We start from the raw sequence: 23972 nt of genomic DNA on the forward strand, positions 1-23972 counted from the left end.
CATCCCTTCCAGGGGTGGGCTTGGCTTGGTTATTTCTGTTTCTTTGGAGAGCTTTGAGAGGCTCATAGATATAGAGTTAGAAGGGATCTCACAGTATGACCACGCTTCATGTAACAAATGAGCAAACTGAGGACCACAGTGGTTAAATGAATTGCTTAAGCTCACACAGCTAGTAAGTAGCAGAACCAGTATTCGAAAGCAGGTCCTGTGACCCTCAATGGTCCTTACTCTCCCTCCCCCTCCCCAAGTTACTAGTACCTCTTCTCACTAAAATGATATTTTTTTTCTCTTGCATATATTTTGCATGTACTTGTGTGTATGTGTTATCTTCCCCAATAGAATACAAGCTCCTTGAGGGCAAGAATTGTTTCACTTCTGTTTTCTTATCCCTAGTATCTAACACAGTGCTTGGTACACGGGAAGTGCCTAATAAATGCTTCTTGATTCATTAATTGCACCATATTGCCTCTCACACAAATAGGGTCACAATTAGTCCCGAGGGAGGCCTCCCATTTGACAAAGTCCAATTTTCTAACAATCTTGCCACCCAACCCTCCTGGGAAAGCATCCCAAAGACTCACCCAACTGGCTCTTTCTTGGTGAAGGTCAGGTTGCGGTTAGGCCTTGCTTGGTTAATGGGGATGGTGGTTCCCTGGAAATCAAACACAAGGATGCATCTTCAGTCCTCTTCTCCCTCTCCTCTGTCCCAGACTGTTGAATGCCTTGGCAATTTTTCCTTGGCTTGGGAATAGGAAGTCAGGCTCCCTTAAACTTGAACTAGTACATGAGAGGCTGTGAGTCACAATCCATCTTTCTTTCCTCAGCCTCTTTATGGGACCCTAAGCTATCCAAGGTAGCCCTTCTTTGTCTCCACCATCTCCTCTGTAAAATGGGATTCATAACCTGAGGTTCTTGTCTACAATACAGACTTTGTAGACATGCGTCCTCAGCATAGAAGGGAATCCCAAGGAGAGGCTGTTCCCTCTGGGCTTGGTTGAAGAAAATGTAGTTGTGGCAGGTGTGGGTGTGTGGCAGTAGAAGAGTGGGATCCCCGCCCCCTTCCTCCAGGATGACTTCTTAGGTTTTCCTCCCAAAGCCTTCGCCATGGGTGAAAGATGGGAGTAGAATGTAAACTCAATGGGAGGCTGACTCATTTATACAGAGAAACTATGGGATTCTATTCTATTCTAAGGAGGTCATTTTTTCTTCCCTCAAAAACCTTCAGGAGCTCCTTATTTCCTATTAAAGTATTAACTCCTGACTGGCATTCAAGGCTTTCTTCAACCAATCTCTCATCCTCCACTCACATTTACCTCCTATTACTTCTCTCCATATATTTGACATTCTAAGACCTGTAACTTTTTGTTCATGTTCCCAGTCACACCCCTTCTCTTCTTTTTGCTTTTGGCCCCCCATGCCAGAATACATCTTCTCCCTCCCCTTCCAACTCTATCTGATGGAACTCCTCTTTTCCTATGAGACCCCCATCAGATTCCCCTAAACTACCCTACCCTTCTTCAACCCCTAGCTGAAAACTCTATCTTCCTCCTCAAGTTTCTCATAACTCTTTCAGCCAAACATATATTTAAAACTGGAAGGGACCTCAAAGCCCCTCTAATTCATACTCATCATTTTTGGGGCGGGGGGAGGCAATGAGGATTAAGTGACTTGCCCAGGGTCACACTGCTGTTAAGTGTCAAGTGTCTGAAGCTGTATTTGAACTCAGGTCCTCCTGAATCCAGGGCCGGTGCTTTATCCACTGCGCCACCTAGCTGCCCCCATACCCATCATTTTGCAGAAGAAGAAATCAAGGCCCAGAAAGTTAAGTGACCAGCACAAGGTAACACAGTGAGTGATAGAGCTGAAGGTTGGAAACTGTAGACTCCAACTGCAAATCCAGCCTTCTGCTCACTCTTTAAGCCACATTGCTTGCCATGGCCTCTCCTTTATGATTATCTTACTTTTCTGTATCATAACTACTTATCTAAGTGTATCTCTCTTCATTAGACAACAAGGTCCCTGAGAGCAGTTGCTGTGTTGTAGTCGTCTTTCTATCGCTAATACTGAGCTTCAGACTTAAGAACAGAGAGATTTAGCAAAGCACTGTTAAAATCCCATGAGAATTTTGCTCTTTCTTAGGTATCTTGGGACTCTCCATCCTGAAGGGCACAGGCCACTCTGGCATAGCAGAGGGAAACTTGTGAGTCACCCGTGTCTCCTAAGGAGCCTGGTGCCCATTCCTCTTTCTCCACATTTTCTGACAATCCTTTTGTTTTGGCAAGACCTTGGCCAGAGCCCTGGGGACTGAGACTTTAAGAGGGGAGGTCAGGTTGATGCACAAGCCTGATGGATCCCACCTGAATTTTGTCACACCATCCTGCAAAATAGCAGAAGGTTTGGATCGACATGCCTACATGTGTCTTCAAGGCCAGTGTGTACACTGCGCCTGAGTCGATGGCTTCAATGGTGGCCAGCTCTTCCTGATGTTTTTCCATGAGATCAGCTAACCTGGACAGATTAAAGGAAGGAAAAGGAATTGTCACTTTCATCCACCTCTCCACCCTCCCACCGCCATCTTGTTTTCTCCATCTTTCATAATCTTGGTCTTGTTACACCCCCTCCATAAAACTTCCCCTAACTACCCAGACCCCCTCTCTCTCCTCTGAAGTCCTACAGTGTAGTCTATATCACACATTTTAAGTCTTAGAGTTAAGGATGGAGGACTATAAATCTGGGAGGAACTTAGCAGGCGTCTAGCTCAACCTCCTCATTTTATACAGAGCAGAATGTTAAGTGACTTTCCCAAGGTCACATAGCTGTTAGTGTTAGAAATGGGACTAGAGTCCAGATCTCCTAACTCAGTCTGGCATTCTTTCCACTTAAATTAAGTACATCACTCAACTTCATGCTGTCTTGCAATGCTTGTTAATTCCTTTGTGTGTGAAGTTTCTTTTGTAGTGGTAAGAACACTAGCCTAGTAGTTAAAAGACCTGGATTCAAATCCTGACTTCACTCTTTAGCTAGATGACTTTGGGCAATCACTCCCCTTCTCAATTTCCCATTCTGTAAACTGGTGTAAACTCTAAGGCTCCTTCCAATTCTGACAAACTATGATTCTTTGCACCTCAATTTTAGCATTTTGAGGGCAGAGCTTGGATCTCACATGCCTTCCTGCCCACATTCCTATTTTTGTTCTGCAGAAGAAGGGCAGATGCATGAGGTTTGGAAGAGGTTAAGAAGACCCTGACACCTTGTGCTATAGCCCAAAGAGCACTGCATTTGGAGTCCAAAGACTGGGTAGCTTACTTTCTCTCTCAGGGCCTTAGTTTTCTCAACTGTAAAATGAGGTTGTTAGGCTTCAGAGCTCTCTAGGATACCTCCCAGGTTTGGAGCCCAAGAGCCAGTGGTTGTCTGACTTCAGAATCAACCTGCTGGCTGTTGAAGTCTTGGGAAAGAGGTGAAGCTGGAGACTATGGAGAAATGGAAGAAGACTGAAACTTTTGGTTTTTTAAAGATCATTTTGTTAAGTGCTTTGAAAATACACATCATTTGTAAGACATTTGGTGCCTCTCACAATTAGTTTCTATTTCTGTTGGTTGAGGTATAAATGTACTTATATTTGGTACACTTGTTTCTGGCGGAGCAATGAGGGTTAAGTGACTTGTCCAGTGTCACACAGCTAGTAAGTGTCAAGTGTCTGAGGCCGACTTATATTTTATATACATATATGTGTATACAGAAATACATAATGTGTATATGTATATACATATATGTGTATACACACATACACAATGTATATATACACAATGTATGTATATATACATACATATATTCTATAATTTGAGATTTTAGAGAGCATCTGGCACTGCCTCCTCAATTTTACAGATGGAGAAATCAGAAGAAGGGAAATTACTTATCTAAAGTCTCACTACAAATTAATGGCAGAACCTTCCTTGCTTCTTTGCAAAGGTGAGGGATTATGGGTGTGGAACATTGCATAGACCATCAAACACAGTTGATTGGATGGGGGAGGATTAATTTTGCTGAACTTCTCCTCTCTTTTTTATTTTATGTCATGAGGGGGAAATGACTCCAGGAGTGATGTGGGGTATTAAAGGTACAGGGCAGGGTGGAGGAGATGGGAAGCAGGAAGATACATTTAGAATTGAAGGTGATATAAAACCGAAGGACATTGATGCAATTAAAACAATGACAAGAAACAGCAGCAAGTTAGTTGTGTAGCTAGAACCTGGAGCTGGGTCTTCCAATTCTTAGTTTAGTCTTCTCACATGGTGTATTGTTTAAAATGACATTTTAGGGGGCAGCTAGGTGGCGCAGTTGGATAAAGCACCAGCCCTGGATTCAGGAGGACCAGAGTTCAAATCCTGCCTCAGACACGTGACACTTGCTAGCTGTGTGACCCTGGGCAAGTCACTTAACCCTCATTGCCCCATAAAACAAAAGAAAATAAGAAATAAATTACATTTTAGATTTTTCTATAAACAAAAATCTCTTTTCTCTCCTTCAGATGCCACAATGAAAAAAGTAAAAACAAAATTCTTGTTACAAACATGCATAGTCAAGCACAACAAATGATCATATTGGCCATCTCTCTCTCTCTCCCTCTTTCTCTCTCTTCTCTTCCCTCTCTCCCATTCCTTTTCTCTTTTTTATACTATATTTAGTGTATACATATGTGTATGTATGTAGTGTATACACATGTGCACACAGACATGTCCAATGTGATAATATGTTTTGTGTATACATTAATATATACGTACAAATACATGTGCATATATGTATATACATACACATATGTATTGTGCAAACATAGACTGATCACTCATCCTTTGGAGGCTGTCTTCATTGACTACTGGGAGAACACTGCCCCCTGCTGGACCTGTTACCTAGCCTTCCAACATCCCCTCCTCTCCACACCTCCACATGACACCTCTGGCAACTGCAAGAAATGAATTCTGTTTCAAAGCTCTCTGGAAATTTGTTTGGACTAATTAAGAAGCAGTATGTAATCATGTTGGCATAATTCCCTGTAAGCTGCCTGACAACAGGATTCATGCTATCCACCTGCTTCTTTGAACCCTGGTACAAATTAGGGTCTCTTTCCCCTTGCATGTGTTTAATAAAAATTGGCTGATTTCAATGAGCAATCCATCACATCAGGTGGGACACCAGGTGGGACAATGTCTAAACCACACAAAAAGGTAGTTTACAATCTCCTTAAAACTTTCCAGAAAGGATATCATTCTCCCATAGTAATGTATTCCTTCCTGCCAGGTGCCTATATATACATACTGTTGCAGTCATTAATCACAATCCTACTTTCCCCCTCTTAAGTGGAAAATGGTATTCACAATGAGCATAAAGGAGTATATCCTTCTTCCATTTTCGGGGGGTCTCAGGTATTGCTTTATTTCACTCACACCTGGGCTCCCTCAGAACCCCATTGTCTTCTCCTCTTCCTCATTTGTTGCACTGCCACCCCTAGAAGCCTCCACCCTGGGGTCTTCCTCTCCTCACTGGTGAACCCCCTCTTCAAGTTCTCCATTATAGGTTGTTTTCCCTTATTAGAATGTAAGCTCCTTGTGGGTAGGGATTGTTTTGCTTGCTTCTATTAATATCCCCAATGCTTAACACAGTGGCTGGCATGCCATGGGTTGTGGGGTTTTGTCCTACACACTCAAAGAGGGCCAAAATGACTCCACTATGTCAGGATCAATGTACTGTGAGTCCAACTGTGGTTGATCAGACCAATACGAGCTCAGGTAGCTTTACCACAGGTCAGTCAGAAAGAGTCCACATGAGAATTTGGGATGGACATGTCTTTAATTAGCCCATAAAAGGCATTGGGGTGAGTCCACTGAGAGAGTACATGTCTCCGTAATGCTTTGGAGTCTCTGAAAGGACCTTCCCCTAACCCTCACCTTAAAGAGGCAGGCGCTGTGGGGAAAACGAGGGGAGGACCACTTTAAGACCTTATCAGCTACCACCTTAGGATATTAATTGACAGCAAGACCCTCAAGGGAGTGGGACACAGGGGGAGGGGAGAGGAAGAGGGGCTGAAATAGAAGACAGAAAAGGAAAGATGGGAAGAGTGCCAAAGTCTAATAGCGTGTCACAGGTCCCGCCCTGCTTCTAAATGTATACCAGCCTTTCGTTTGACGCTAATGGAAGCCTCAGAGATCATCTTACTCAGGTCTGAGAAAGTAGGGGAATGGAAGGCCCCTTGCCTTCTGGCAAAGATGAGAGTTGGAAGGTATCCCAGAGCTCATAGGGATCAGAGCATTTAGAGCTCACTGGGACTCTAGAGTTCAGCTAATCAAAATCTCACTTTTTACAGCCTAAGGAACAGAGACCCAGAGAGGGGAATTGGTTTGCTCAAAGATACACAGTAAATTTGTGACAGCACCAGGACCAGAATCCAGGTCGTTGGACTCCCAGACCATTGCTCTTTCTAATACCACACACTTTTCAGGGTCATTAGGAAGGTCTTCTGGCCCTGAACCCCTCTCCCAATTCATTCTTCATTCATTGGCTGGTTCTGAAAGTTTATTTTTAGAGTTCCATTCTGTTAGCTTGATCCTCCTTGAAATGCCAATTCCCATTGGAAGGGTCACATTCTGAGCTATTCTGTACACTTCAGTGTGAACTAGGACCTGAGAGAAGATTTGCCCTAGGGTATGGAAGAGAGAGTTGGGGGGGGGCAGGATTAAGCACCTGAAAGGGAAGGAGGGATATCAGGAAGAAACTCAAAACCAACTTCATCTTTCCCCCCAAATCGACTCCTTATGACTTTACCAGTTTTGTCTCCAGTTTGTCTCATTCCCCTAATCTCCCATATTTGAAACCCCAAGGTTATCTTTGAATATGAGAAGAGATGGAGGGGGTCACCAAATCCCATGGATTACATGCTTCAAAGCATTTTTCATGCCCATCTCCTCTCTATTCCCACTTCCACCAGCTCAGTACTAGCTTTCATTAGCACCTGCCTGGACCATTGTAATAGTTGCCTGACAGATTTTTCCACATTTACTTTTTTGCCTTCTCCAATACATCCTTTGTAAGGCTCGTCCACTTTATATCCATCTGGATATGGGATTCTTCTAAAAAATTTTCAGTGCCTCCCTATGCCTACCTAATAGAGTTTATTTATTTAATTAATGAGTTAGTTAGCTAATTAATTAATTAATTTTGCAGGGCAATGAGGGTTAAGTGACTTGCCCAAGGTCACACAGCTAGTAAGTATCAAGTGTCTGAGGCTGAATTTGAACTCAGGTCTTTCTGAATCCAGGGCCGGTGCTTTGTCCACTGCGCCACCTAGCTGCCCCCCCCCCCAATAGAGTTTAAATGCCTTTGTTGGGCATTCAATATGGCATATTATAGCATCACCCTATAATCTAGCATCTCCCTATTCTTCGAACCTTTATCTTCTATTACTATCCTTCACATATTCTAAACTCCAGGAAATTCCGACTACTCTCTTCCCAAATGTGCAAGGGGCTTTCCAGCCATCCTGTCTTTGTTCAAGCTGTTCCTGGTAAAGAGACTTTCACTTTTGCCTTTGTATCCTAAGTGCTTGAGGACACATGACACCTAGTCAAGCACTTAATAATTGTTTATTGAGCGGAATTGGATTATTTAAATTAAATAACTCTCACTGTGCTAAGCACACAATACTTGAATAACAATAGGAGTTTAACAGGCTTGTTGAAGGATTGGCTTAAATTCATAGGAAACTAGGGACAAACCTCTCCATTCCACAGTCACAGGCCATATTTGATATCTATATGGCAGCCACATTTTCTACTAAGGCCACAGAAGATCCCATTCAATTCAGTGCTTATCTCCGATATTCTAAACTTTTTTTTTTTTTTTTTTGGTGAGGCGATTAGGGTTAAGTGACTTGCCCAGGGTCACACAGCTAGTAAGTGTGGAGTTCTGAGGCTGCATTTGAACTCAGGTCCTCCTGAATCCAGGGCTGGTGCTCTATCTACTGCGCCACCTAGCTGCCCCCTAAACTTCTTTTTAGGGTTAACTTTTCATGCTCTGTGTTTTAAAAGACCCTTTCAGCTCTAAATGTTCTATGGTGGCCTCTGGCTCTGACATTCTATTTTTTTTTAATTAATTTTTTTTTTTTTAGTGAGGCAATTGAGGTCAAGTGACTTGCCCAGGGTCACACAGCTAGTAAGTGTCAAGTGTCCAAGGCCGAATCTGAACTCACATCCTCCCGACTCAAATACCGGTGCTTTATTCACTGCGACACCTTGCTGCCCCTGGCATTCTGTGTTCTAAGAGCCCTTCCAGCATTGACAGTCTGTGTCCTCAGGGTCCTTTCAGCTTTGACATCCTGGGATTCTGAGATTCAGTGTTGATGGGAGTCAGTTGGTATTTATCATATTTCCCCTTGTTTGTGTATATGTGCTCTACCGCCAAGTCCCCTAGTTTTCTAGGACTAGTGGCTTCCTTCATGTTGAAGGTAGGGCCTGGGAAGGCAAGCTCTGAGCCCCCTTTTATAATTCTGGAGTCTGAAGCCCCCCATTCCCCGAGATGAGGAAAGCTGACCAACTTACTTGTAGAGAAGTCGCCCCCTATCTCTGGCATTTATCTTCCCCCACACTCCATTCTCAAAGGCATCTTTTGCTGCAGCCACGGCCTCATCAACATCGGAGAGCTGGGCGAGTGACACTTTGCAGATGGCCTGTAAGGAGCAAAGCCGGGCACAGGGTTTCCTGAGAAGGTCCAAGGCTCAGGACCTTGGCCACCAGGACCCTTTGGGGGCCTGTTTCCAATTGAAGTAAGGCAATCAGGAAGAACTGGGAAGACTTGGGCTCTGGCTCAGTGTCCTATTAGCTCTGCGACCTTGGGCAAATCTCTTGAGAGTTTGGGGACATTTCTCCAATTCTTTTATTGATGCTTTAAACTCTGTTTCCCCACTTCTGAGAAGATGTAAGCTACTTTCCCCAACTTGGTGCCACAGTGAATAGAATACATGGCCTGAAATCAGGAAGACCTGAATTCGAATCCAATCTCAGACAATTAATAGCTGTATGACCCAGGGCAGGTCATTTAACCTCTGTCTCAGTGTCCTCATCTGTAAAATGGGGATAATAATAGTAGCTATCTCACAAAGTTGTTGTGAGGATCAAAGAAGATATTTATAAAGTGTTTAGCGAAGTGTCTGGGATATACTAGGCCCTAACTAATGTTCCCTCCACCTCCCCCATGTGACCTTAGGCAGATTTATTTAACCTCTCTGGGTCTCAGTTTCCTCATTGGTATAATGAAAGGGATGGACTAGATGACCTTTAGGGTCCCTTCTCTCTCTAAATCTATGATTCTATTTTTTTTAATCAAAAAAAAATTTTTTTGGTGAGGCAATGGGGGTTAAGTGACTTGCCCAGGGTCACACAGCTAGTAAGTGGCTGAGTCCAGATTTGAACTCAGGTCCTCCTGAATCCAGGCCCAGTGCTTTATCCACTGCGCCACCTAGCTGCCCCTAAATCTATGATTCTACAGTCCTTTACTCCAGATGAGAGATGAGGTTTGCTATTGGGAGTTGGGGTAGGTTGTGGAAAGTAAGGTAATGATTACAGTTCTTTTTTCTTCTCTTACCCCTTCCAGAGTCACACATCACCCATAAAGCTCAGCTTTTGTAATACAAACAAACCAGTGGAAGTCCTTCCTCTTAATCCTTGAGGCCTCAGATATCTACTTCCTCTCATGGTGGTAATACTTTACTAATTCCAAAGAAATTTTTCATTTTTTATCTCACTGGAGCCCTCCCCCCACCCCTGAATCATTACCCTATAAGCTTGGCAGGGCAAAGGTTATAATCTCTATTTTACAAATGGGGAAACTGAGAGAGACTAAGTAACTTACTCAAGGTCTCAGAGCAAATAAGGAGTAAAGTACAGATCAATGCTGACTGTGGAGAGGAGAGGAAAGGGGTTGGCAGGCCAGCCAGTACTCACAGTCCCATCCGTTGGGTTGATGGTTTCATAGGTCTTAGCTCCTTCAGCATCCACAAATTTCCCCTTGATGAAGAGTTGGTGAGGCATACGAATAGTCAGGTTGTTGATGGACTTCTCCACCTGGGAAGGAAAGTGACTAATTGACCCTCATCCCTCCAAAACCCAACATGAGATTTGGGCTTCACATCTCTTGTTTGCCCTCTTGGACAAAGGGGATTGTTGTGGTGGCAGTTGAGGAGTTTCGAGAATTGTCAAGAGTTAGTTCATCATTCTCGGTTTCCCCTGTTAACTATTCTGTGGGGCCAGGGTTATAATTGGAGGCTGCAGTAAACTCCACATAGGGTCCCAACTCCATAGCTTTGTGCCAGCTCAAAGATTCATTGTACTATAGATCACCATTAATCCCTTTCAGGCTGTGTAGCAAGGACTTCCCTACAACTGTGGAAAATGGAAGTTAGGAGGAAGGAGCTTCATGGAAGAAAAAGAGTATGTTACCTCCCCATAGCTTTCTTGTCTCCCTGTTCAAGGGCAAAAACAAAAAAGAATTAGCCACATGACTCTTATGTACACAGAATGAACTCCCATGACTCCATGACTATCATTGCCCAATCAAAAGGAAATGCATAAATAAGAAGCTTCTCAAATTTTTACATGGCATGAAGTAGAGAAGGAAAGCGAACATATCACATCACAGTCAGGATCTAAAAAGCTCTTGACAGAATGGAACACTGGATTGAATCTAACAAAAAGAAATGTAATAGGGATAAATGTGAAGTCATATACTTGGGTTCCAAAAATCAACTTCCCAAGTACAAGATGGATAGCAATTAATTTGAAAAAGATCTGGAGGTCTTAGTGGACTATGAACTCAACCAAAGTCAATAGTATGATATAAAAACAAACCAAAAATTAGGTTTCAGGTAAGGAAAAAACTTGTTAATGATTAGAGTTTTTCAAAAGTGGAATGGGTTGCCTTGGAGAGTAATGGATTTTCTTTTGATGCAAGCCTTTGAGCAAACACTGGATATGTTATAGAAGGGATTCTTATTCACAGATGGGTTGGACTAAATAGTGTCTGAGCTGCCTGCCACCTCTGAGATTCTAGGATTCTCTCAAACAATTTTCCATTCTTAAAGGAAAGAGGAAACTTTCCCCACAATGTGGTATACTGTGGGGTGGAGAAGTGTCTGAATTTGGATTTAGAGAAGCAGTATTTGAATTCTACTTTGCCACTCACTGCCTGTGTAATCTTGTTCAAGGCACTGCACCCCAGTTTTCTCATTTGTAAAATAATGGGGTTGGATTAGATGACTTCTAAGTTCCTTTAAGCTCAAAAATGCAGGAAGCAGGAAGACCTCAGTTCCAACCCAGCCTCAGAGACTTACTAACTGTGTGACCCTGGCTAAGTCACTTAACCTTGTTTGCCTCAGTTTCCTCATCTTTAAAATGAATTGTAGAAGGAAATGGCAAACTACTCCAGTATCTTTGCTAAGAAAACCCCAAATGAGGTTGCAGAAAGTCAGACACAACTGAAATGACTGAACAGGGTATGTAAGGTTCCTCTAAACGTATATCTTCTTTGATGGTCCTCAGTATCCCTGGTGGATATAGATAATAAGGCCATGGAAGAAAGGAATCTCAAATGCAATTTTTAGAATTGTCCAGCACTGCTGATCCCAGCTACCATTTTGTATTCCACAGAAGGTGATTATCACCACCATATAGGGTTTGTTTGTAATATATCCCATACTTTTTGGAAGGAGGTGTGATTCATCACCTACATAGTCTATATCTTGTTCTTCCTCTCCATCTTCCCCTCTCAGTTTCCTAATCAGCATCTGGATGAAGTCCCCAAAGGTGGTTGCCATGTACACATCTTCATTCTCTAATTCCAGGCCATTGCACTGCAATTTCACTTCTTCTACAAGCCTAGGAAAAAAGTTTGAGAACACATGACACATGTTCTGCATTTCCCTGCATTTGCAGAGGCCATGAGTAAATGCTAAAGAGCAGCAAGATACAAATGAACACCAGCCCCATCATTGTCACCATCATCTTCCAGCATGTTGGACTGAGGTCCCACAATAGCTATAGGGTTATATTATGCAAGAATAATATTAAGAATAATTACTAAAATACGAACTAATTACTAATAATAACTAATTACTAAGATAATAACTAATTGATAATAATAGCCTGCTTAAAGTTTTCGAAATACTTTAAAACATCTCGTTTCTCATCTATCTCTTCTGTCATTATGCTCTAAGAGGAAGAAGACACATACAAATACAACTGTCAATGACCGTGGGGACAATGAACAGAAGATGCATAAACCTCAAGTGCATATTAACAACAAAAACAAGTGTTACTTGCTATAATGGATTGGGGGGGCAATAATTAGATCTAGGTTAATCAAGAAGAGCTTTCTGAAGGAGGATTTGGAGTAGGATTTAAAAGGAACTAGGGGCCATATTTTAAGAGGCATATTTTAAGAGGTCTTTAAGTATCCGAAGGATTGTTGGGGAGATGAGATATTTTAACTCCAATGTCTCTTTAAGTGCAAAAATAGTATTTGCAAACCTTAAAGTATTGTACAAACAGCTGCTATTATCATTATTATTAATCACTATTATGATGTTGTAATTATCTGTCATTGGAAGCATTCAGGTAGAGGCTAAATGATTATGTGTAAGAGAAGCTATCAAACAAGGTTTCTTAACACTTTTATGTGTCATATCCACCCCTCTCCTTTGACAATCTGACAAAGATGATCTCATTTGTTCTTCACAACAACCTTGTGAGGTGGACACTATTATTGTCCTTCTTTTATAGGTGAAAAAACTGAGGCTGATGGAGGGTAAATGACTTGCCCAGGGACACACAGCTAGTAAGTGTCTAAAGCCAGATTCAAGCTCAGATCTTCCTGACTCCAAGCCCTGTATTCTAAATACTGTACTACCTCGCTACCCTTTTCTTAGAATAATGTCTTCAAATGCATAAAATTCATTGGATTACAAGCAGAATCAATTATATTTAAATAGCTATCAAAATATAAATTCCCAGACTCCAGGTTAAAAATACCTGCTATAGAGATAGATGATTCTTAAATGAGATAGGAGGGAACTCATCTCTAAAATCCCTTTGAACTCTGAGATTCTATGTACCATTGGTTCTATGGAAGGAGGCAGAAAACTATCAATTCCAACCACCTCATTTTACTGACTCCAAATACAATTCTCTATCTCCTATGCCGGCCTGCCTCTTATGCAGAATGCTTGCCATGCTAGACCAAAGTATATCAGAGCCAGGGAGCCATGTTGGCCGGTGAGATTGAAACAAGGCAGCCAAACTGTGATGATTTGTCTTTGGGTTTCAAGGGAGACCACCAGGAGGCAGTCTAAAAGCCTAGTTCATTGGATTGGGAATTCAAGATGGCCTGGGGCTGGAGAAGGGATGGGAAATGAGACTCCCCATGGCAAAGGTATCACCATGATCCTGGCATGAGTTCACAGTAGTCTGGGGAAGGATTTATAGCTAGAGGGGGAGGCAGTTGAGAGAGGTTATGCTTGGTAACTTTATTGGTATTTTTACAAGCCATAGAATAACACCATAAACTGTTGTCAGAGGGAGAAAGAAGGGAAGAAATTGCTTTTAATCTCCATTTTAATTTGTTTTGGTTTGGACCTGTGAGTTCATTGATATAGGAAACTCCCTGCGAAGGAAATAAAGGAAACTCCCCTCCATTGGGGTGGTCTTGTAATTTACAGTATTTCAGAGTAGCCTGGAACCCTGAAAAGTCAAAACTTTTCAGTACTGACCACGCAGCCATGCTGGCAGAGGCTGTGAAATCCACATGTAATCCTTTGTCCTAGAGTACTCAGAGAGCCGTCAGGAGGCAGTTCAAGACAGCCCTATCCACTTTGGCCATCCTGTCTTTCTCCCACTTCAGATTTTTAAAAATTTGCCTTTATAGAATGCCAGGATACCACGGTCTGAAGAAACCATAAAGATGAGTTAGCACTCCGTCTCTCGTTTTTGCAATAACTAACATTTATATAGTATTTCCAGGTTTTTAAAAGTATTTTGCATTATCTCATTTGAACCTCATAAGAACCCCGAGAGGTAAGTACTATGGGTTTTATTATACCTATTTAATGGATGAAGAAACTGAGGCTGAAAAAGCCTAAGTGACTTTCCCATGGTCATATGCCTGACCTGGGATTCGAACCTAGATCTTTCTAACTGCAGGCAGATGAAGAAAAAGAGATTTGGACAGGGAAAGTGAATAACCCAATGTCACACAGGCGAGTGGAAAGGGGAAGACTAGAACCTGGCTCTCTCTACAAAATGGAGACATTGGATGAAATGATCTTTAAGGTCACTTCCAGCTCTCTTATCTTCCAAGTGACTTAGTATCTACTTTTTTAAATGTTATTTTTTGGAAAAGACTTTAAAAATAATTATATTATAGTATATATCAGAAATATTTTTTATTAAATATCAATTATAACCACAGTATCATTAATTGTTTCTTCACTGTATGTATCCATTTTCTTCTTCTTTTTTTAAATGAGCCATGAGGAAGAGTGAGACAGGATTTGAAGTCAGAGGCTCTGGGTTCATATCCAGGATGTGTCCTTTACTTACCTGTGTGACCTTTGGTGAGTTGCTTACTCTTTCTGGACCTCAATTCCCTTATCTGTAAAAGGAGGGACCTAGATAACTTCTAAGGCTGCTTTCTGTTCTAAATTGATGATTTAGATAGGTAAATGTTGGGCATGTTTACTTAACAATAAACTGAGCCAGACTTTTTGAGACATGAAGCCTTTGGTGGAACACAATCTTCAAAAAACCCATTAGTCCACATGAGAACATGTCATTGAGAACCGGCCAGGGGGTTATCTCCTCTTGTATGCCCTGATAAAAAACATCTGTGACCACAAGCATTTTTCCATGGGAAAATGTGATTACATCAAGTGAGAGAACAGACTATTCAGAGAAATAGGTAGTTGACTCTAGGGACTATTTGAAGGAACAAAGAGCAATAGTTTAATGTAATGTAAAGAACTTTGGCCTGGCAGTCAGGGGTCACATTTTGAGTCCTCACTCTGATACTAACCTGCTATGTGACCCTGGGCCAGTCCTGTCCTCTCTCTTGGGATTCATTTATAAAAAATGAGAGTTAGACTTTGTGATGGAGAGTAGGTCAGAGTAATCAGAAATTCTGTGTTATCAGGTGCTGTTTTGGTCTAAATTTCCATGGTTCTATAAAATGGTGGGACTTGGCTAGGCTTCTGAGATCCACAAAGAATTGATCTATTGATGCACAATAAAAAAAGTACTGGATATGGAATCAAGGGACCTGGGTTCAAATCCTGGTACTGTGTGTGATACCATTGAGATTCTGGGCAAGTTGCTATTACCTTTTTGGCCTCAGTTATGTTCTCTGAATAATGAGAGAGTTAGATTACATGTCCTCCAAGGTCACTTCTAGTGCTAAATTTCTTCTTCTAGGATCCCAGTACCTTCTCACTTCAATTTTAATGGGGAGATGCCCTATAACTGGACTCCCTGCTCTAAACATATAGAGGACTGAGGAATCTCTGGGTCACCTTATGGAAGAAGAAGGCCAGATCAAGAAGTGAGGCATTTCATCTCATCCCAAGGGTTCCAAAGTAAACTTCTCAAAGCCTTGGACCATTTCCTCACCTCACAACATCCACAGAGGCTGCGCCTGATTTGAAGAAATCAGTGGAGCTTTCGACTTCCGCAACATTGGGCAAAATCCTCTGCCAAGCATCCTGAAAGGCAAGGTCAGACAAGAATACATCTAACTCTACAGGTTACAAGGAAGCATGGGTAACCAGCTGCTCATGCTTCAGTAAATAGGTGGGCTTTGGTGCCCAGGGAGAAGTTAAGAGACTGGTTGGACTGAAACTTAGAGACAGAGTTCAGAAATGGGAAAAAAATGAAGATAAGCCTGTTCATGTGGCTGCGTCTCCTTCAGTCTGTGGCACAAAGATCTGCCTTGGCTCTGATAATCTTGGCCCACTATCTTCTGACTCCTGGGTCACTAGTCTTATTCCCCTTTCTGTCCCACCTGCTTCCTTTACTGTAGTTAGGTCAGGACCTTCCCTATCCTTACCCACCCTGAGGACATGAGAGGAAACCTCCTACTTCTATGCCTTTGTCAGCTCTCTGGGATCTTAGTCCATGCCTTTACATTGGGTCATGCTGCTATTCCCTGCAGAGTCTGGGGTTAGGACGGCTTGCAGCCACAACAATAACCCCCAGAGTAAGCCTGGGCACTCAACCCAAGAGACAATATTAGAAAAAAGGGGCTGGGTTGAAGGGAATAATTAAGGGCATTTCTTTACTTGTTGTCGAGTTATTTCAGTCATGTCTGACTTTTTGTGACCTCATTTGGGGTTTTCTTGGCAAAGATACTGGAGTGGTTTGCCATTTCCTTTTCCAGCTCATTTTACAGATGAGGAAACAGGCAAACAGGGTTATATGACTTGCCCAGGCCACACAACTAGGAAATGTCTGAGACTGGATTTGAACTCAGGTCCTCCTGACTCCAGGACCAGGACTATATTCATTGTACCACATTCCTTTTCTTTTCTTTTCTTTCTTTTTTTTTTTTGGGGGGGTGAGGCAATTGGGGTTAGGTGACTTGCCTAGGGTCACACAGCTAGTAAGTGTTGTGTCTGAGTCCGGATTTGAACTCAGGTCCTCCTGAGTCCAGGGCCAGTGCTCCATCCACTGCATCACCTAGCTGCCCCCTACATTCCTTTTCTACTTTCACTTCAATCACCATGACTCATGTCCTTTTATCCTCTCTTCTAGACTATTGCAGTAGTCTAACGGATCTTTCTACCTCTAATCTAGAGCTTCAATTCACCCTCCACAAGTAATCTCCAAGCATATCACAGCAATCATGTCACTCTTCTACTTAGACACGTTTAGGAGTTCCCCATTGTCCACTTAATACAAACCAGACTCCTCTTCCTAGCATTCAAGGACCCCTATAATCTGGTTCCAACCTACTTGCTCAGCTTTATTATTATTTTTTTTTTGGTGAGGCAATTGGGGTTAAGTGACTTGTCCAGGGTCACACAGCTAGTAAGTGTTAAGTGTCTGAGGCCGGATTTGAACTCAGGTTCTCCTGAATCCAGGGCCGGTGCTCTATCCACTGCGCCACCTAGCTGCCCCCGCTCAGCTTTATTTTTTAATATTTTCCTATATCCTTTTTCCATTCCAATGAAACTCCATCTTCCATTCATATCTTGCCCTCTTGCTCTGTGCCTTTTCTCATGCTATTTCCCATGTTTGTCATAATAGCTTACCCCCTCCTCCCAACCCCTACATCTCTTGGAGTCCTTTCCTTGCTTCAAGACCCAACTCTGACACTACCTCCTTCATGGAGTCTTCCTTAGCCACCCCCATTACTCTGCTTAACTGAAAATGACCTTATATTTTCCCATACCATTCTACTTGGACCTTGGAACTATATCGTTCCCCCATCTATCATAGTTTTTGTATATTTAACTACCACAATGACCACTTTCTATGACTTTTCATCATCTACTCCTAACTTATCAGATTCCATTAGAATGTGAGCTTCTTGAGGGCAGGCACTGTATTATTTTTCACCATGGTATCCCCAGCACCTAGCACAGTGATTTGCACCAACTAGGCTCTTAATAACGATTTATTGAATTTTATTGAAATAAGGTCCTATTGCCTAGGAGTAACAAGGCAGAGAGAAACATTTAAGTAGATGCAAATTCTCTTCTTACCCGAATGGCCTCTGCAGTGACCATCTCCTCTTCAGTCAGCTCCACGGTGGTACTATCTGCTGATTTGAAGAAGTGAGATGCAGGGATCATTTTGCCATCTTCAAGCTGTATGTTTTTCACCACCACCTGCAAAGGGCACAAATTCTTGCATTTACTTCTGTTTTAATTTGAATCACCTGATTTTAAATTACCATTTCTTCATCTGATATAGATATCTCCTGGTACATACACCAAGAACAACCTCCTCTCCCCTCCTCACTTTCCATCACTTAGTCATCTTCTTGCACTATCTCCTACTTCACTCTAGTTAATCAATCAACTAATCAATAAACATTTGCTAGGTATCTACTATGTGCCAGGGACTGATGAAGAGGTGGTCCTCCTTATCCATAACAATCCCTCTATTTGCATCTTTGATCCCCTTCCCTTCCATCTTCTCCAACAACTTGCCCCCATTATCATCTCTACCAACTTCCTCTGCCTCAATCTCTGTCTACAGAATCCTTCCCTGATAGCTATAACCATGCCTATGCCTCCCCCCATGCTTAAAACATCATACCGTCCCTGACAGCCACCATTCTTTCTCTCTCCTCCTCTTTATAAATAAACCCCTGGAGAAGGCTATCTACCCTAGGTGACTCTACTTCTCTTTCCACTTTCTGATAATCCCCCTATAATCTGATTTCTGACCTCATCATGCAACCGAAACCCTCCAAACTCTCCAAAGTTATCTGTGAAGCTCTTAACTTCCAAATCCAATGGCTTCTTCTTAACCTTCATTTTTCCTAACTACTCTGCAGCATTTGACTGTTGATCACCTTCTCTTCCTAGACACTCTCTCCTTTCTAGGCTTTCATGACATAGCTCTCTCTTGCTTCTCATTCTATCTGTCTGATAATATTTTTCAGTCTCCTTTACTGATTCTTCTCTCCATGGCAAGCCAACTAACAGTAGATGTCTCCTAAGGCTCTGGGGAGCCTTGTCTTGGGACCTCTTGTCTTTTTTTATCTATACTATCTCTTCATCTCCCCATTTGGTTCGTAACACCTCCTTGGGCAGTGTCCATAAAGATAGCCCTGTGGTGCAAGCTACATAAATGGGGGGATCTGTGACTTCTGATTAGCTGAGAATGCTGAGCATAACAAAGAGTAGCTCCTCCAAGGGACTTAATAGCAGTAGAATCCTTGAGAGACAACCTCCAAGGAGGCAGTTTAGGGAGAGATGAGTTGTCAGTGGTATACTGGAGACCTCTCAATACCATAGGCATGTATGAGAAGCCAGATTCTTCTTCTTCTTCTTCTTCTTCTTCTTCTTCTTCTTCTTCTTCTTCTTCTTCTTCTTCTTCTTCTTCTTCTTCTTCTTCTTCTTCTTCTTCTTCACCATAATCATCATCTCTATCTTTACATCTATCTTGTGAGTTCAATTATCATCTCTGTGCATATAATTTCCAGATCTATATGATACAACACTAGTCACTCTTATGAATTACTAAACCTGCCTTTTGGACAACTCAAACTCAATATACCCCGAAGAGAACTCCTAATCTATCCCATCTCACCCCAACCTTCCCTTCTTCTGAAAGTCCCTATTACTATCAATGGCAATGCCATCCCCTAAGCTGCCCGTGCCTCCAACCTTGGAGTCATCCTTGACTCTTCCTTCTCCTTTCCCCCACAAATCCAATGAGTTCCCAAATCTTGCCATTTCTACCTTCTTTACATCTCTGATTTATGACATCCTTTCTTTACTCACACCTCTGTCACCCTAGTTCAAGTCCTTGTCACTTCTTTTTTTTCTTTTTTTTTTTTAGTGAGGCAATTGGGGTTAAGTGACTTGCCCAGGGTCACACAGCTAGTAAGTGTGTGTTAAATGTCTGAGGCCAGATTTGAACTCAGGTACTCCGGACTCCAGGGCCGGTGCTCTGTCCACTGCGCCACCTAGTTGCCCGCCTTGTCACTTCTTGCCTAGACAATTGCGATGGCCTTCTAACTGGTCTCTTTTACCTAGCAGCTGTTGGGACTGGGATTTAAACAAAGGCCTCTGACTCTAAGATCTTTTCCCACCACCCTGGTCTCTTTCTCTTCCCCCTTGACTCCTGCCTCTATGTAGCAAGATGCTGGACACAGGTCAGGTACCCAGTAGAGACCTGTAGGTGTCCTTGAACAAATTATTAGGCATGTGTGTATGGAAAACAAATCCTGGCCCAGAGGAAGAAAAGCATTGAAGAATGCTACCCACCATTTTGCCATCATTTCCAAAAAGGACAAGCCCCACTTTGGTAACAATGCCTGGCTGGCTTGCTCCTGGGATGTCCAGTGTGTCTCCCTCTGGCACAAGACCATTGTCATTAAGGGTCGATCCAAAAAATGTCAGCTTCTAAGGGAGAGAATGGAATCAAGACATGAAGAATGTGAGCTTTCATGGGAAGTTCTGAAACAGCTGTCAAAGGGTCTATGCAAAATGTCAGCCAGATTTTGCCCTGTGGAGTGGGAAGAATCACAGCCTAGATGTCTGAGTCCCAGCTCTGTCATTGACTAACTGTGCAACTTTGGGTACAGTGGTTACTTCGCTCCAAGGACTCAGTTTCCTCATAGTAAAAAACAGATAAGAATGATAATAACTGTCATGTATGTCATGTTTTACAATTTACAAAGCACTTTTCTCCTGATGACCTATGAAGTAGGAAATGTGATTATGAATATGTAAGTAGAATATAAATTCCTGGAAGCCAGGGGCTGTCACTTTTATACTCAAATCCCCAAGATCTAGAATAGTAGGTGCTTAATAGGTATTTATTGATTATTATATCCATTTTACAGATGAGCAAACTGAAGTTTAGGCAGTAATAAAGTGGTACAATTTTAGAGCAGAGATTTGGACCCAAGTGACGTGTGCACCACAAACCCTAGCTTATGAGAGTTTAATGAGACTGAAGTCCAGTTGCATCCCACTTGATTAGACCTGCTCCTGCAATTAACCCACGCTGGGCCCCCTTGGTGATAAAGGGACTATGACAATTATCACTGACTGGCTTCCAAGCTAGGCTTGATTTGGATTGGTCATTCCAAATGTCTTCCTTCGACTTCAGGATCTGTTCTGTGATGTTGAAGCCCTACAGCTGTTTCTCTTAGTTATCTTGCCCTGCCTCCCTCAATGCTTCCTTCCTACTTTTTTTTTTTGCCTGACTTTACATTTCCAGTTAGCTTTACTCTTGTCTGTCTGTCTTTTGGTGGGGCATTGAGGGTTAAGTGACTTGCCCAGGGTCACACAGCTAGTAAGTGTCAAGTGTCTGAGGCTGGATTTGAACTCAGGTTCTCCTGAATCCAGGGTTGGTGTTTTATCCATTTTGCCACCTAGCTGCCCCTATGACCCTTGCTCTCTAGTTGCTATCCATGCCGTGGTGGGACACTAGATTAGAAAGAGGATAAGAAAATAGGGTCAGGACCAAGGACAGGTCCCCCTAACATACCTACCTGCCCATTAGCCTCAGTCCAGGCTCCAGGAACCTTGTCATTTCCTCGTATCCAGTTGTGGATGGCTTCTGCTGGCTGGTCCCAGTTGATCTGTAGAGACCATGGCAGTAACAATTCATATTTGGATGTGTTTGAAGGATTACAAAACACCTTCTTCCAAACACTGCTGTGAGACAGGTAGTACAAGAATTATGATCTCTATTTTGACAATGAGGAAACTAAGGCTCAGGAAATAAAATTACTGGTCCATAGTCACACAATAAATTAAGTGTCAGAGTCAGATGTGAAGTCAGGTCTTCTGACTCCAAAGTCTAGTGCTTTCCCCATTATTTGACACTGTCTTCTTTATTACCCTGGGTACTTGGTTAATCTTTAACTACCCCTGAGGCTCCTGAGCAAAATCAAAGGTCCCCTTCTCAAGGAATCAGAAGATTATAGATCTGGAAAGAACCTTAGAGGCCACTAAGTCCAACTCTCTCTTTTTATAGATGAGAAAACCAAGGCAGAGTTTCTTTTCCCTGACTCTCTGGACTTTCTCTACCATGGCCCTCAGTGTATACCTTCTCATTCCACCCCATCCCCAACATTTTCAGCTATCTTTTATGTTTTGTCTTTTCCCATTAGGATATAAATTCCTCAACAGGAAGGGCTATCTTTTTGCTTTTATTTGTATCCCCAGTGCTTAGCACAGTGACTGTCACATATAAAGCCTTAATAAATGCTTGTCGACTTGTTGGTTTCACAGTCAATAAGTGCCTGAGGCTGGATTTGAACTTGGCTCTTCCTGATGGCTAGAAGTCTGGGATTCTATCTAATATACCAAATAGCTGCTTCTAAGTGGGTTGAAATATCTCTACTCCCTATCCCAACCTCAGGTGCTAATGACAGCAAGTGGAGTGAAAGACACACAAGGCAGTAAATGCCTGGAACAGCAGCCATTCCTATATAGCCCAGCCCCCGCTGTGCTCTGTGGTAGAAAGACTGAGTCAGCAATTTTAGAACCACTCACAATGCAAGTCATCTCAGTTCTTACCTCCTGGGGCTTCAGTTTCTTCAAATGTCAGATGGATACCATAGTTACCTTGCTTGACTTCTTGGACCAGTATAAGGATCGAATGAGGTAATTTAGAAGGAAGAAGTGCTGGGTCCTTCCTTGCTATTGAATGACTTAGGAGAATTGTATCTATCATGGTGGGCTACCAGAAGCACATGGTGAACCTGAGACAGGACTGGGAGCTAGTAGGCTGGATGGCTGACAATTTAGGGTAATTTGAATAATGACACCTTGTTGTTCAAGAGATTATGACATATTTGGCATGTAATCAGGTAGTAAGGCCAGTTCTCTTTCTCTCTCTCTCTCTCTCTCTCTCTCTGTCTGTCTCTCTCTCTCTTTGGTGAGGCAATTGGGGTTAAGTGACTTGCCTAAGGTCACACAGCTAGTAAGTGTCAAGTGTCTGGGGTCATATTTGAACTCAGGTCCTCCTGACTCCAGGACTGATGCTCTATCCACTGCGCCACCTAGCAGCCCCGTAAGGTGAGTTCTCAAACTACTCAGAAAGTGAACAGATGCCAAGATCTGTGGTCACTACAGCTGAACCAGGAGTCCAAGCCAGGAATTCTCCTAAGGCTCCCCATGATCTCTCCTTCCTCCGGTAGGCAGCAGAATGTGGGGGAAAGAGTGCTGAATTTGTGGTCAGTAGACTTGGGTTCAAATCCAATCTCTGACAGCATTTACTAGTTACGTTCTCTTCACTTGTAAAGGCCTCATTATCCCCATCAGCAAGACAGAATAAGAAAACCTATACTACACAATCTCAGTGGTAATGTTTTTCCTTTGTGATTACTTTCCATTTATACTGTATATGTTTTGTATGTATAGTTATTTGCATATTGTCTCCCCCATTAGATCGTAAGCTCCCTGAGGACAGTGATTGTGTTTTATGCTTTTTTTTTTTTTTGGTGGGGCAATGAAGGTTAAGTAGTGATTGTGGTTTTCTTTTTCTTTTTCTTTTTCTTTCTTTCTTTCTTTCTTTCTTTTTCTTTTCTTTTTTTTTTGTAGGGCAATGAAGGTTAAGTGACTTGCCCAGGGTCGCACAGATAGTAAGTGCCAAGTGTCTGAGGCCGGATTTGAACTCAGGTCCTTCTGAATCCAGGGCTGGTGCTTTAGCCACTGCGCCACCTAGCTGCCCCCAGTGATTGTGTTTTATCCTTCTTTGTATACCCAAGCCCTTGGTACATTACTTGGCACATAGTAGGTATTGAACAAATGCTTATTTTAAAAATTGATTACTTCGCATGATTGCTGTGAAAATTAAATGCGATAAAGTACTCTAATAAAAGAGCATGGCTACATAAGTGCCAGCCATTATTAATTCTTTCATTTATTTCATAAATGAGGAAACTGAAGGTCAGAGAGGTTAGGGGACTTCTCTATGATCATACAGGTGATCCGTGGGTCAGAACTGAGATTTGAACTTAGGTCTTCTTAGTTCAGTGTTCTTTCTAGTGCATCAGGCTGTCTCATCTGTGCAGAGGCATAGATCTGGCAGAGGTTGAGAAATGGGCTGAGCACCTTGTAGCCACTAAATTAGTCAATCAACTAACATTTTTAAAGCACGTATTATGTGCAGGCATTACGATAAGTGCTGGGCACACAGAGACAAAAATGAAACAGTCCCTGCCTTCAAGAGACTTCCATTCTAAAGAGG

The 23972-nt window shown here is 42.4% G+C and overlaps 1 protein-coding gene across 1 annotated transcript in view; it reads right to left on the reverse strand.

Moving 5' to 3' along the window:
• The window catches only part of ALDH1L1 (aldehyde dehydrogenase 1 family member L1), a 74829-nt gene that overhangs the window by 28205 nt on the left and 22652 nt on the right, over window positions 1–23972 (reverse strand). The window contains exons 6-14 of the mRNA XM_043977650.1: window positions 21265–21354; window positions 20030–20167; window positions 17792–17917; window positions 15699–15790; window positions 11771–11918; window positions 9990–10109; window positions 8589–8716; window positions 2358–2508; window positions 582–652 (exon numbers count right to left, since the gene is read on the reverse strand). Coding sequence (XP_043833585.1) covers window positions 582–652; window positions 2358–2508; window positions 8589–8716; window positions 9990–10109; window positions 11771–11918; window positions 15699–15790; window positions 17792–17917; window positions 20030–20167; window positions 21265–21354 — 1064 coding nt within the window. The remainder of the gene's footprint in view (window positions 1–581; window positions 653–2357; window positions 2509–8588; window positions 8717–9989; window positions 10110–11770; window positions 11919–15698; window positions 15791–17791; window positions 17918–20029; window positions 20168–21264; window positions 21355–23972) is intronic.

Source organism: Dromiciops gliroides, chromosome 1 (genome assembly GCF_019393635.1).
Source record: "Dromiciops gliroides isolate mDroGli1 chromosome 1, mDroGli1.pri, whole genome shotgun sequence".
Classification (NCBI taxonomy): Eukaryota; Metazoa; Chordata; class Mammalia; order Microbiotheria; family Microbiotheriidae; genus Dromiciops; species Dromiciops gliroides.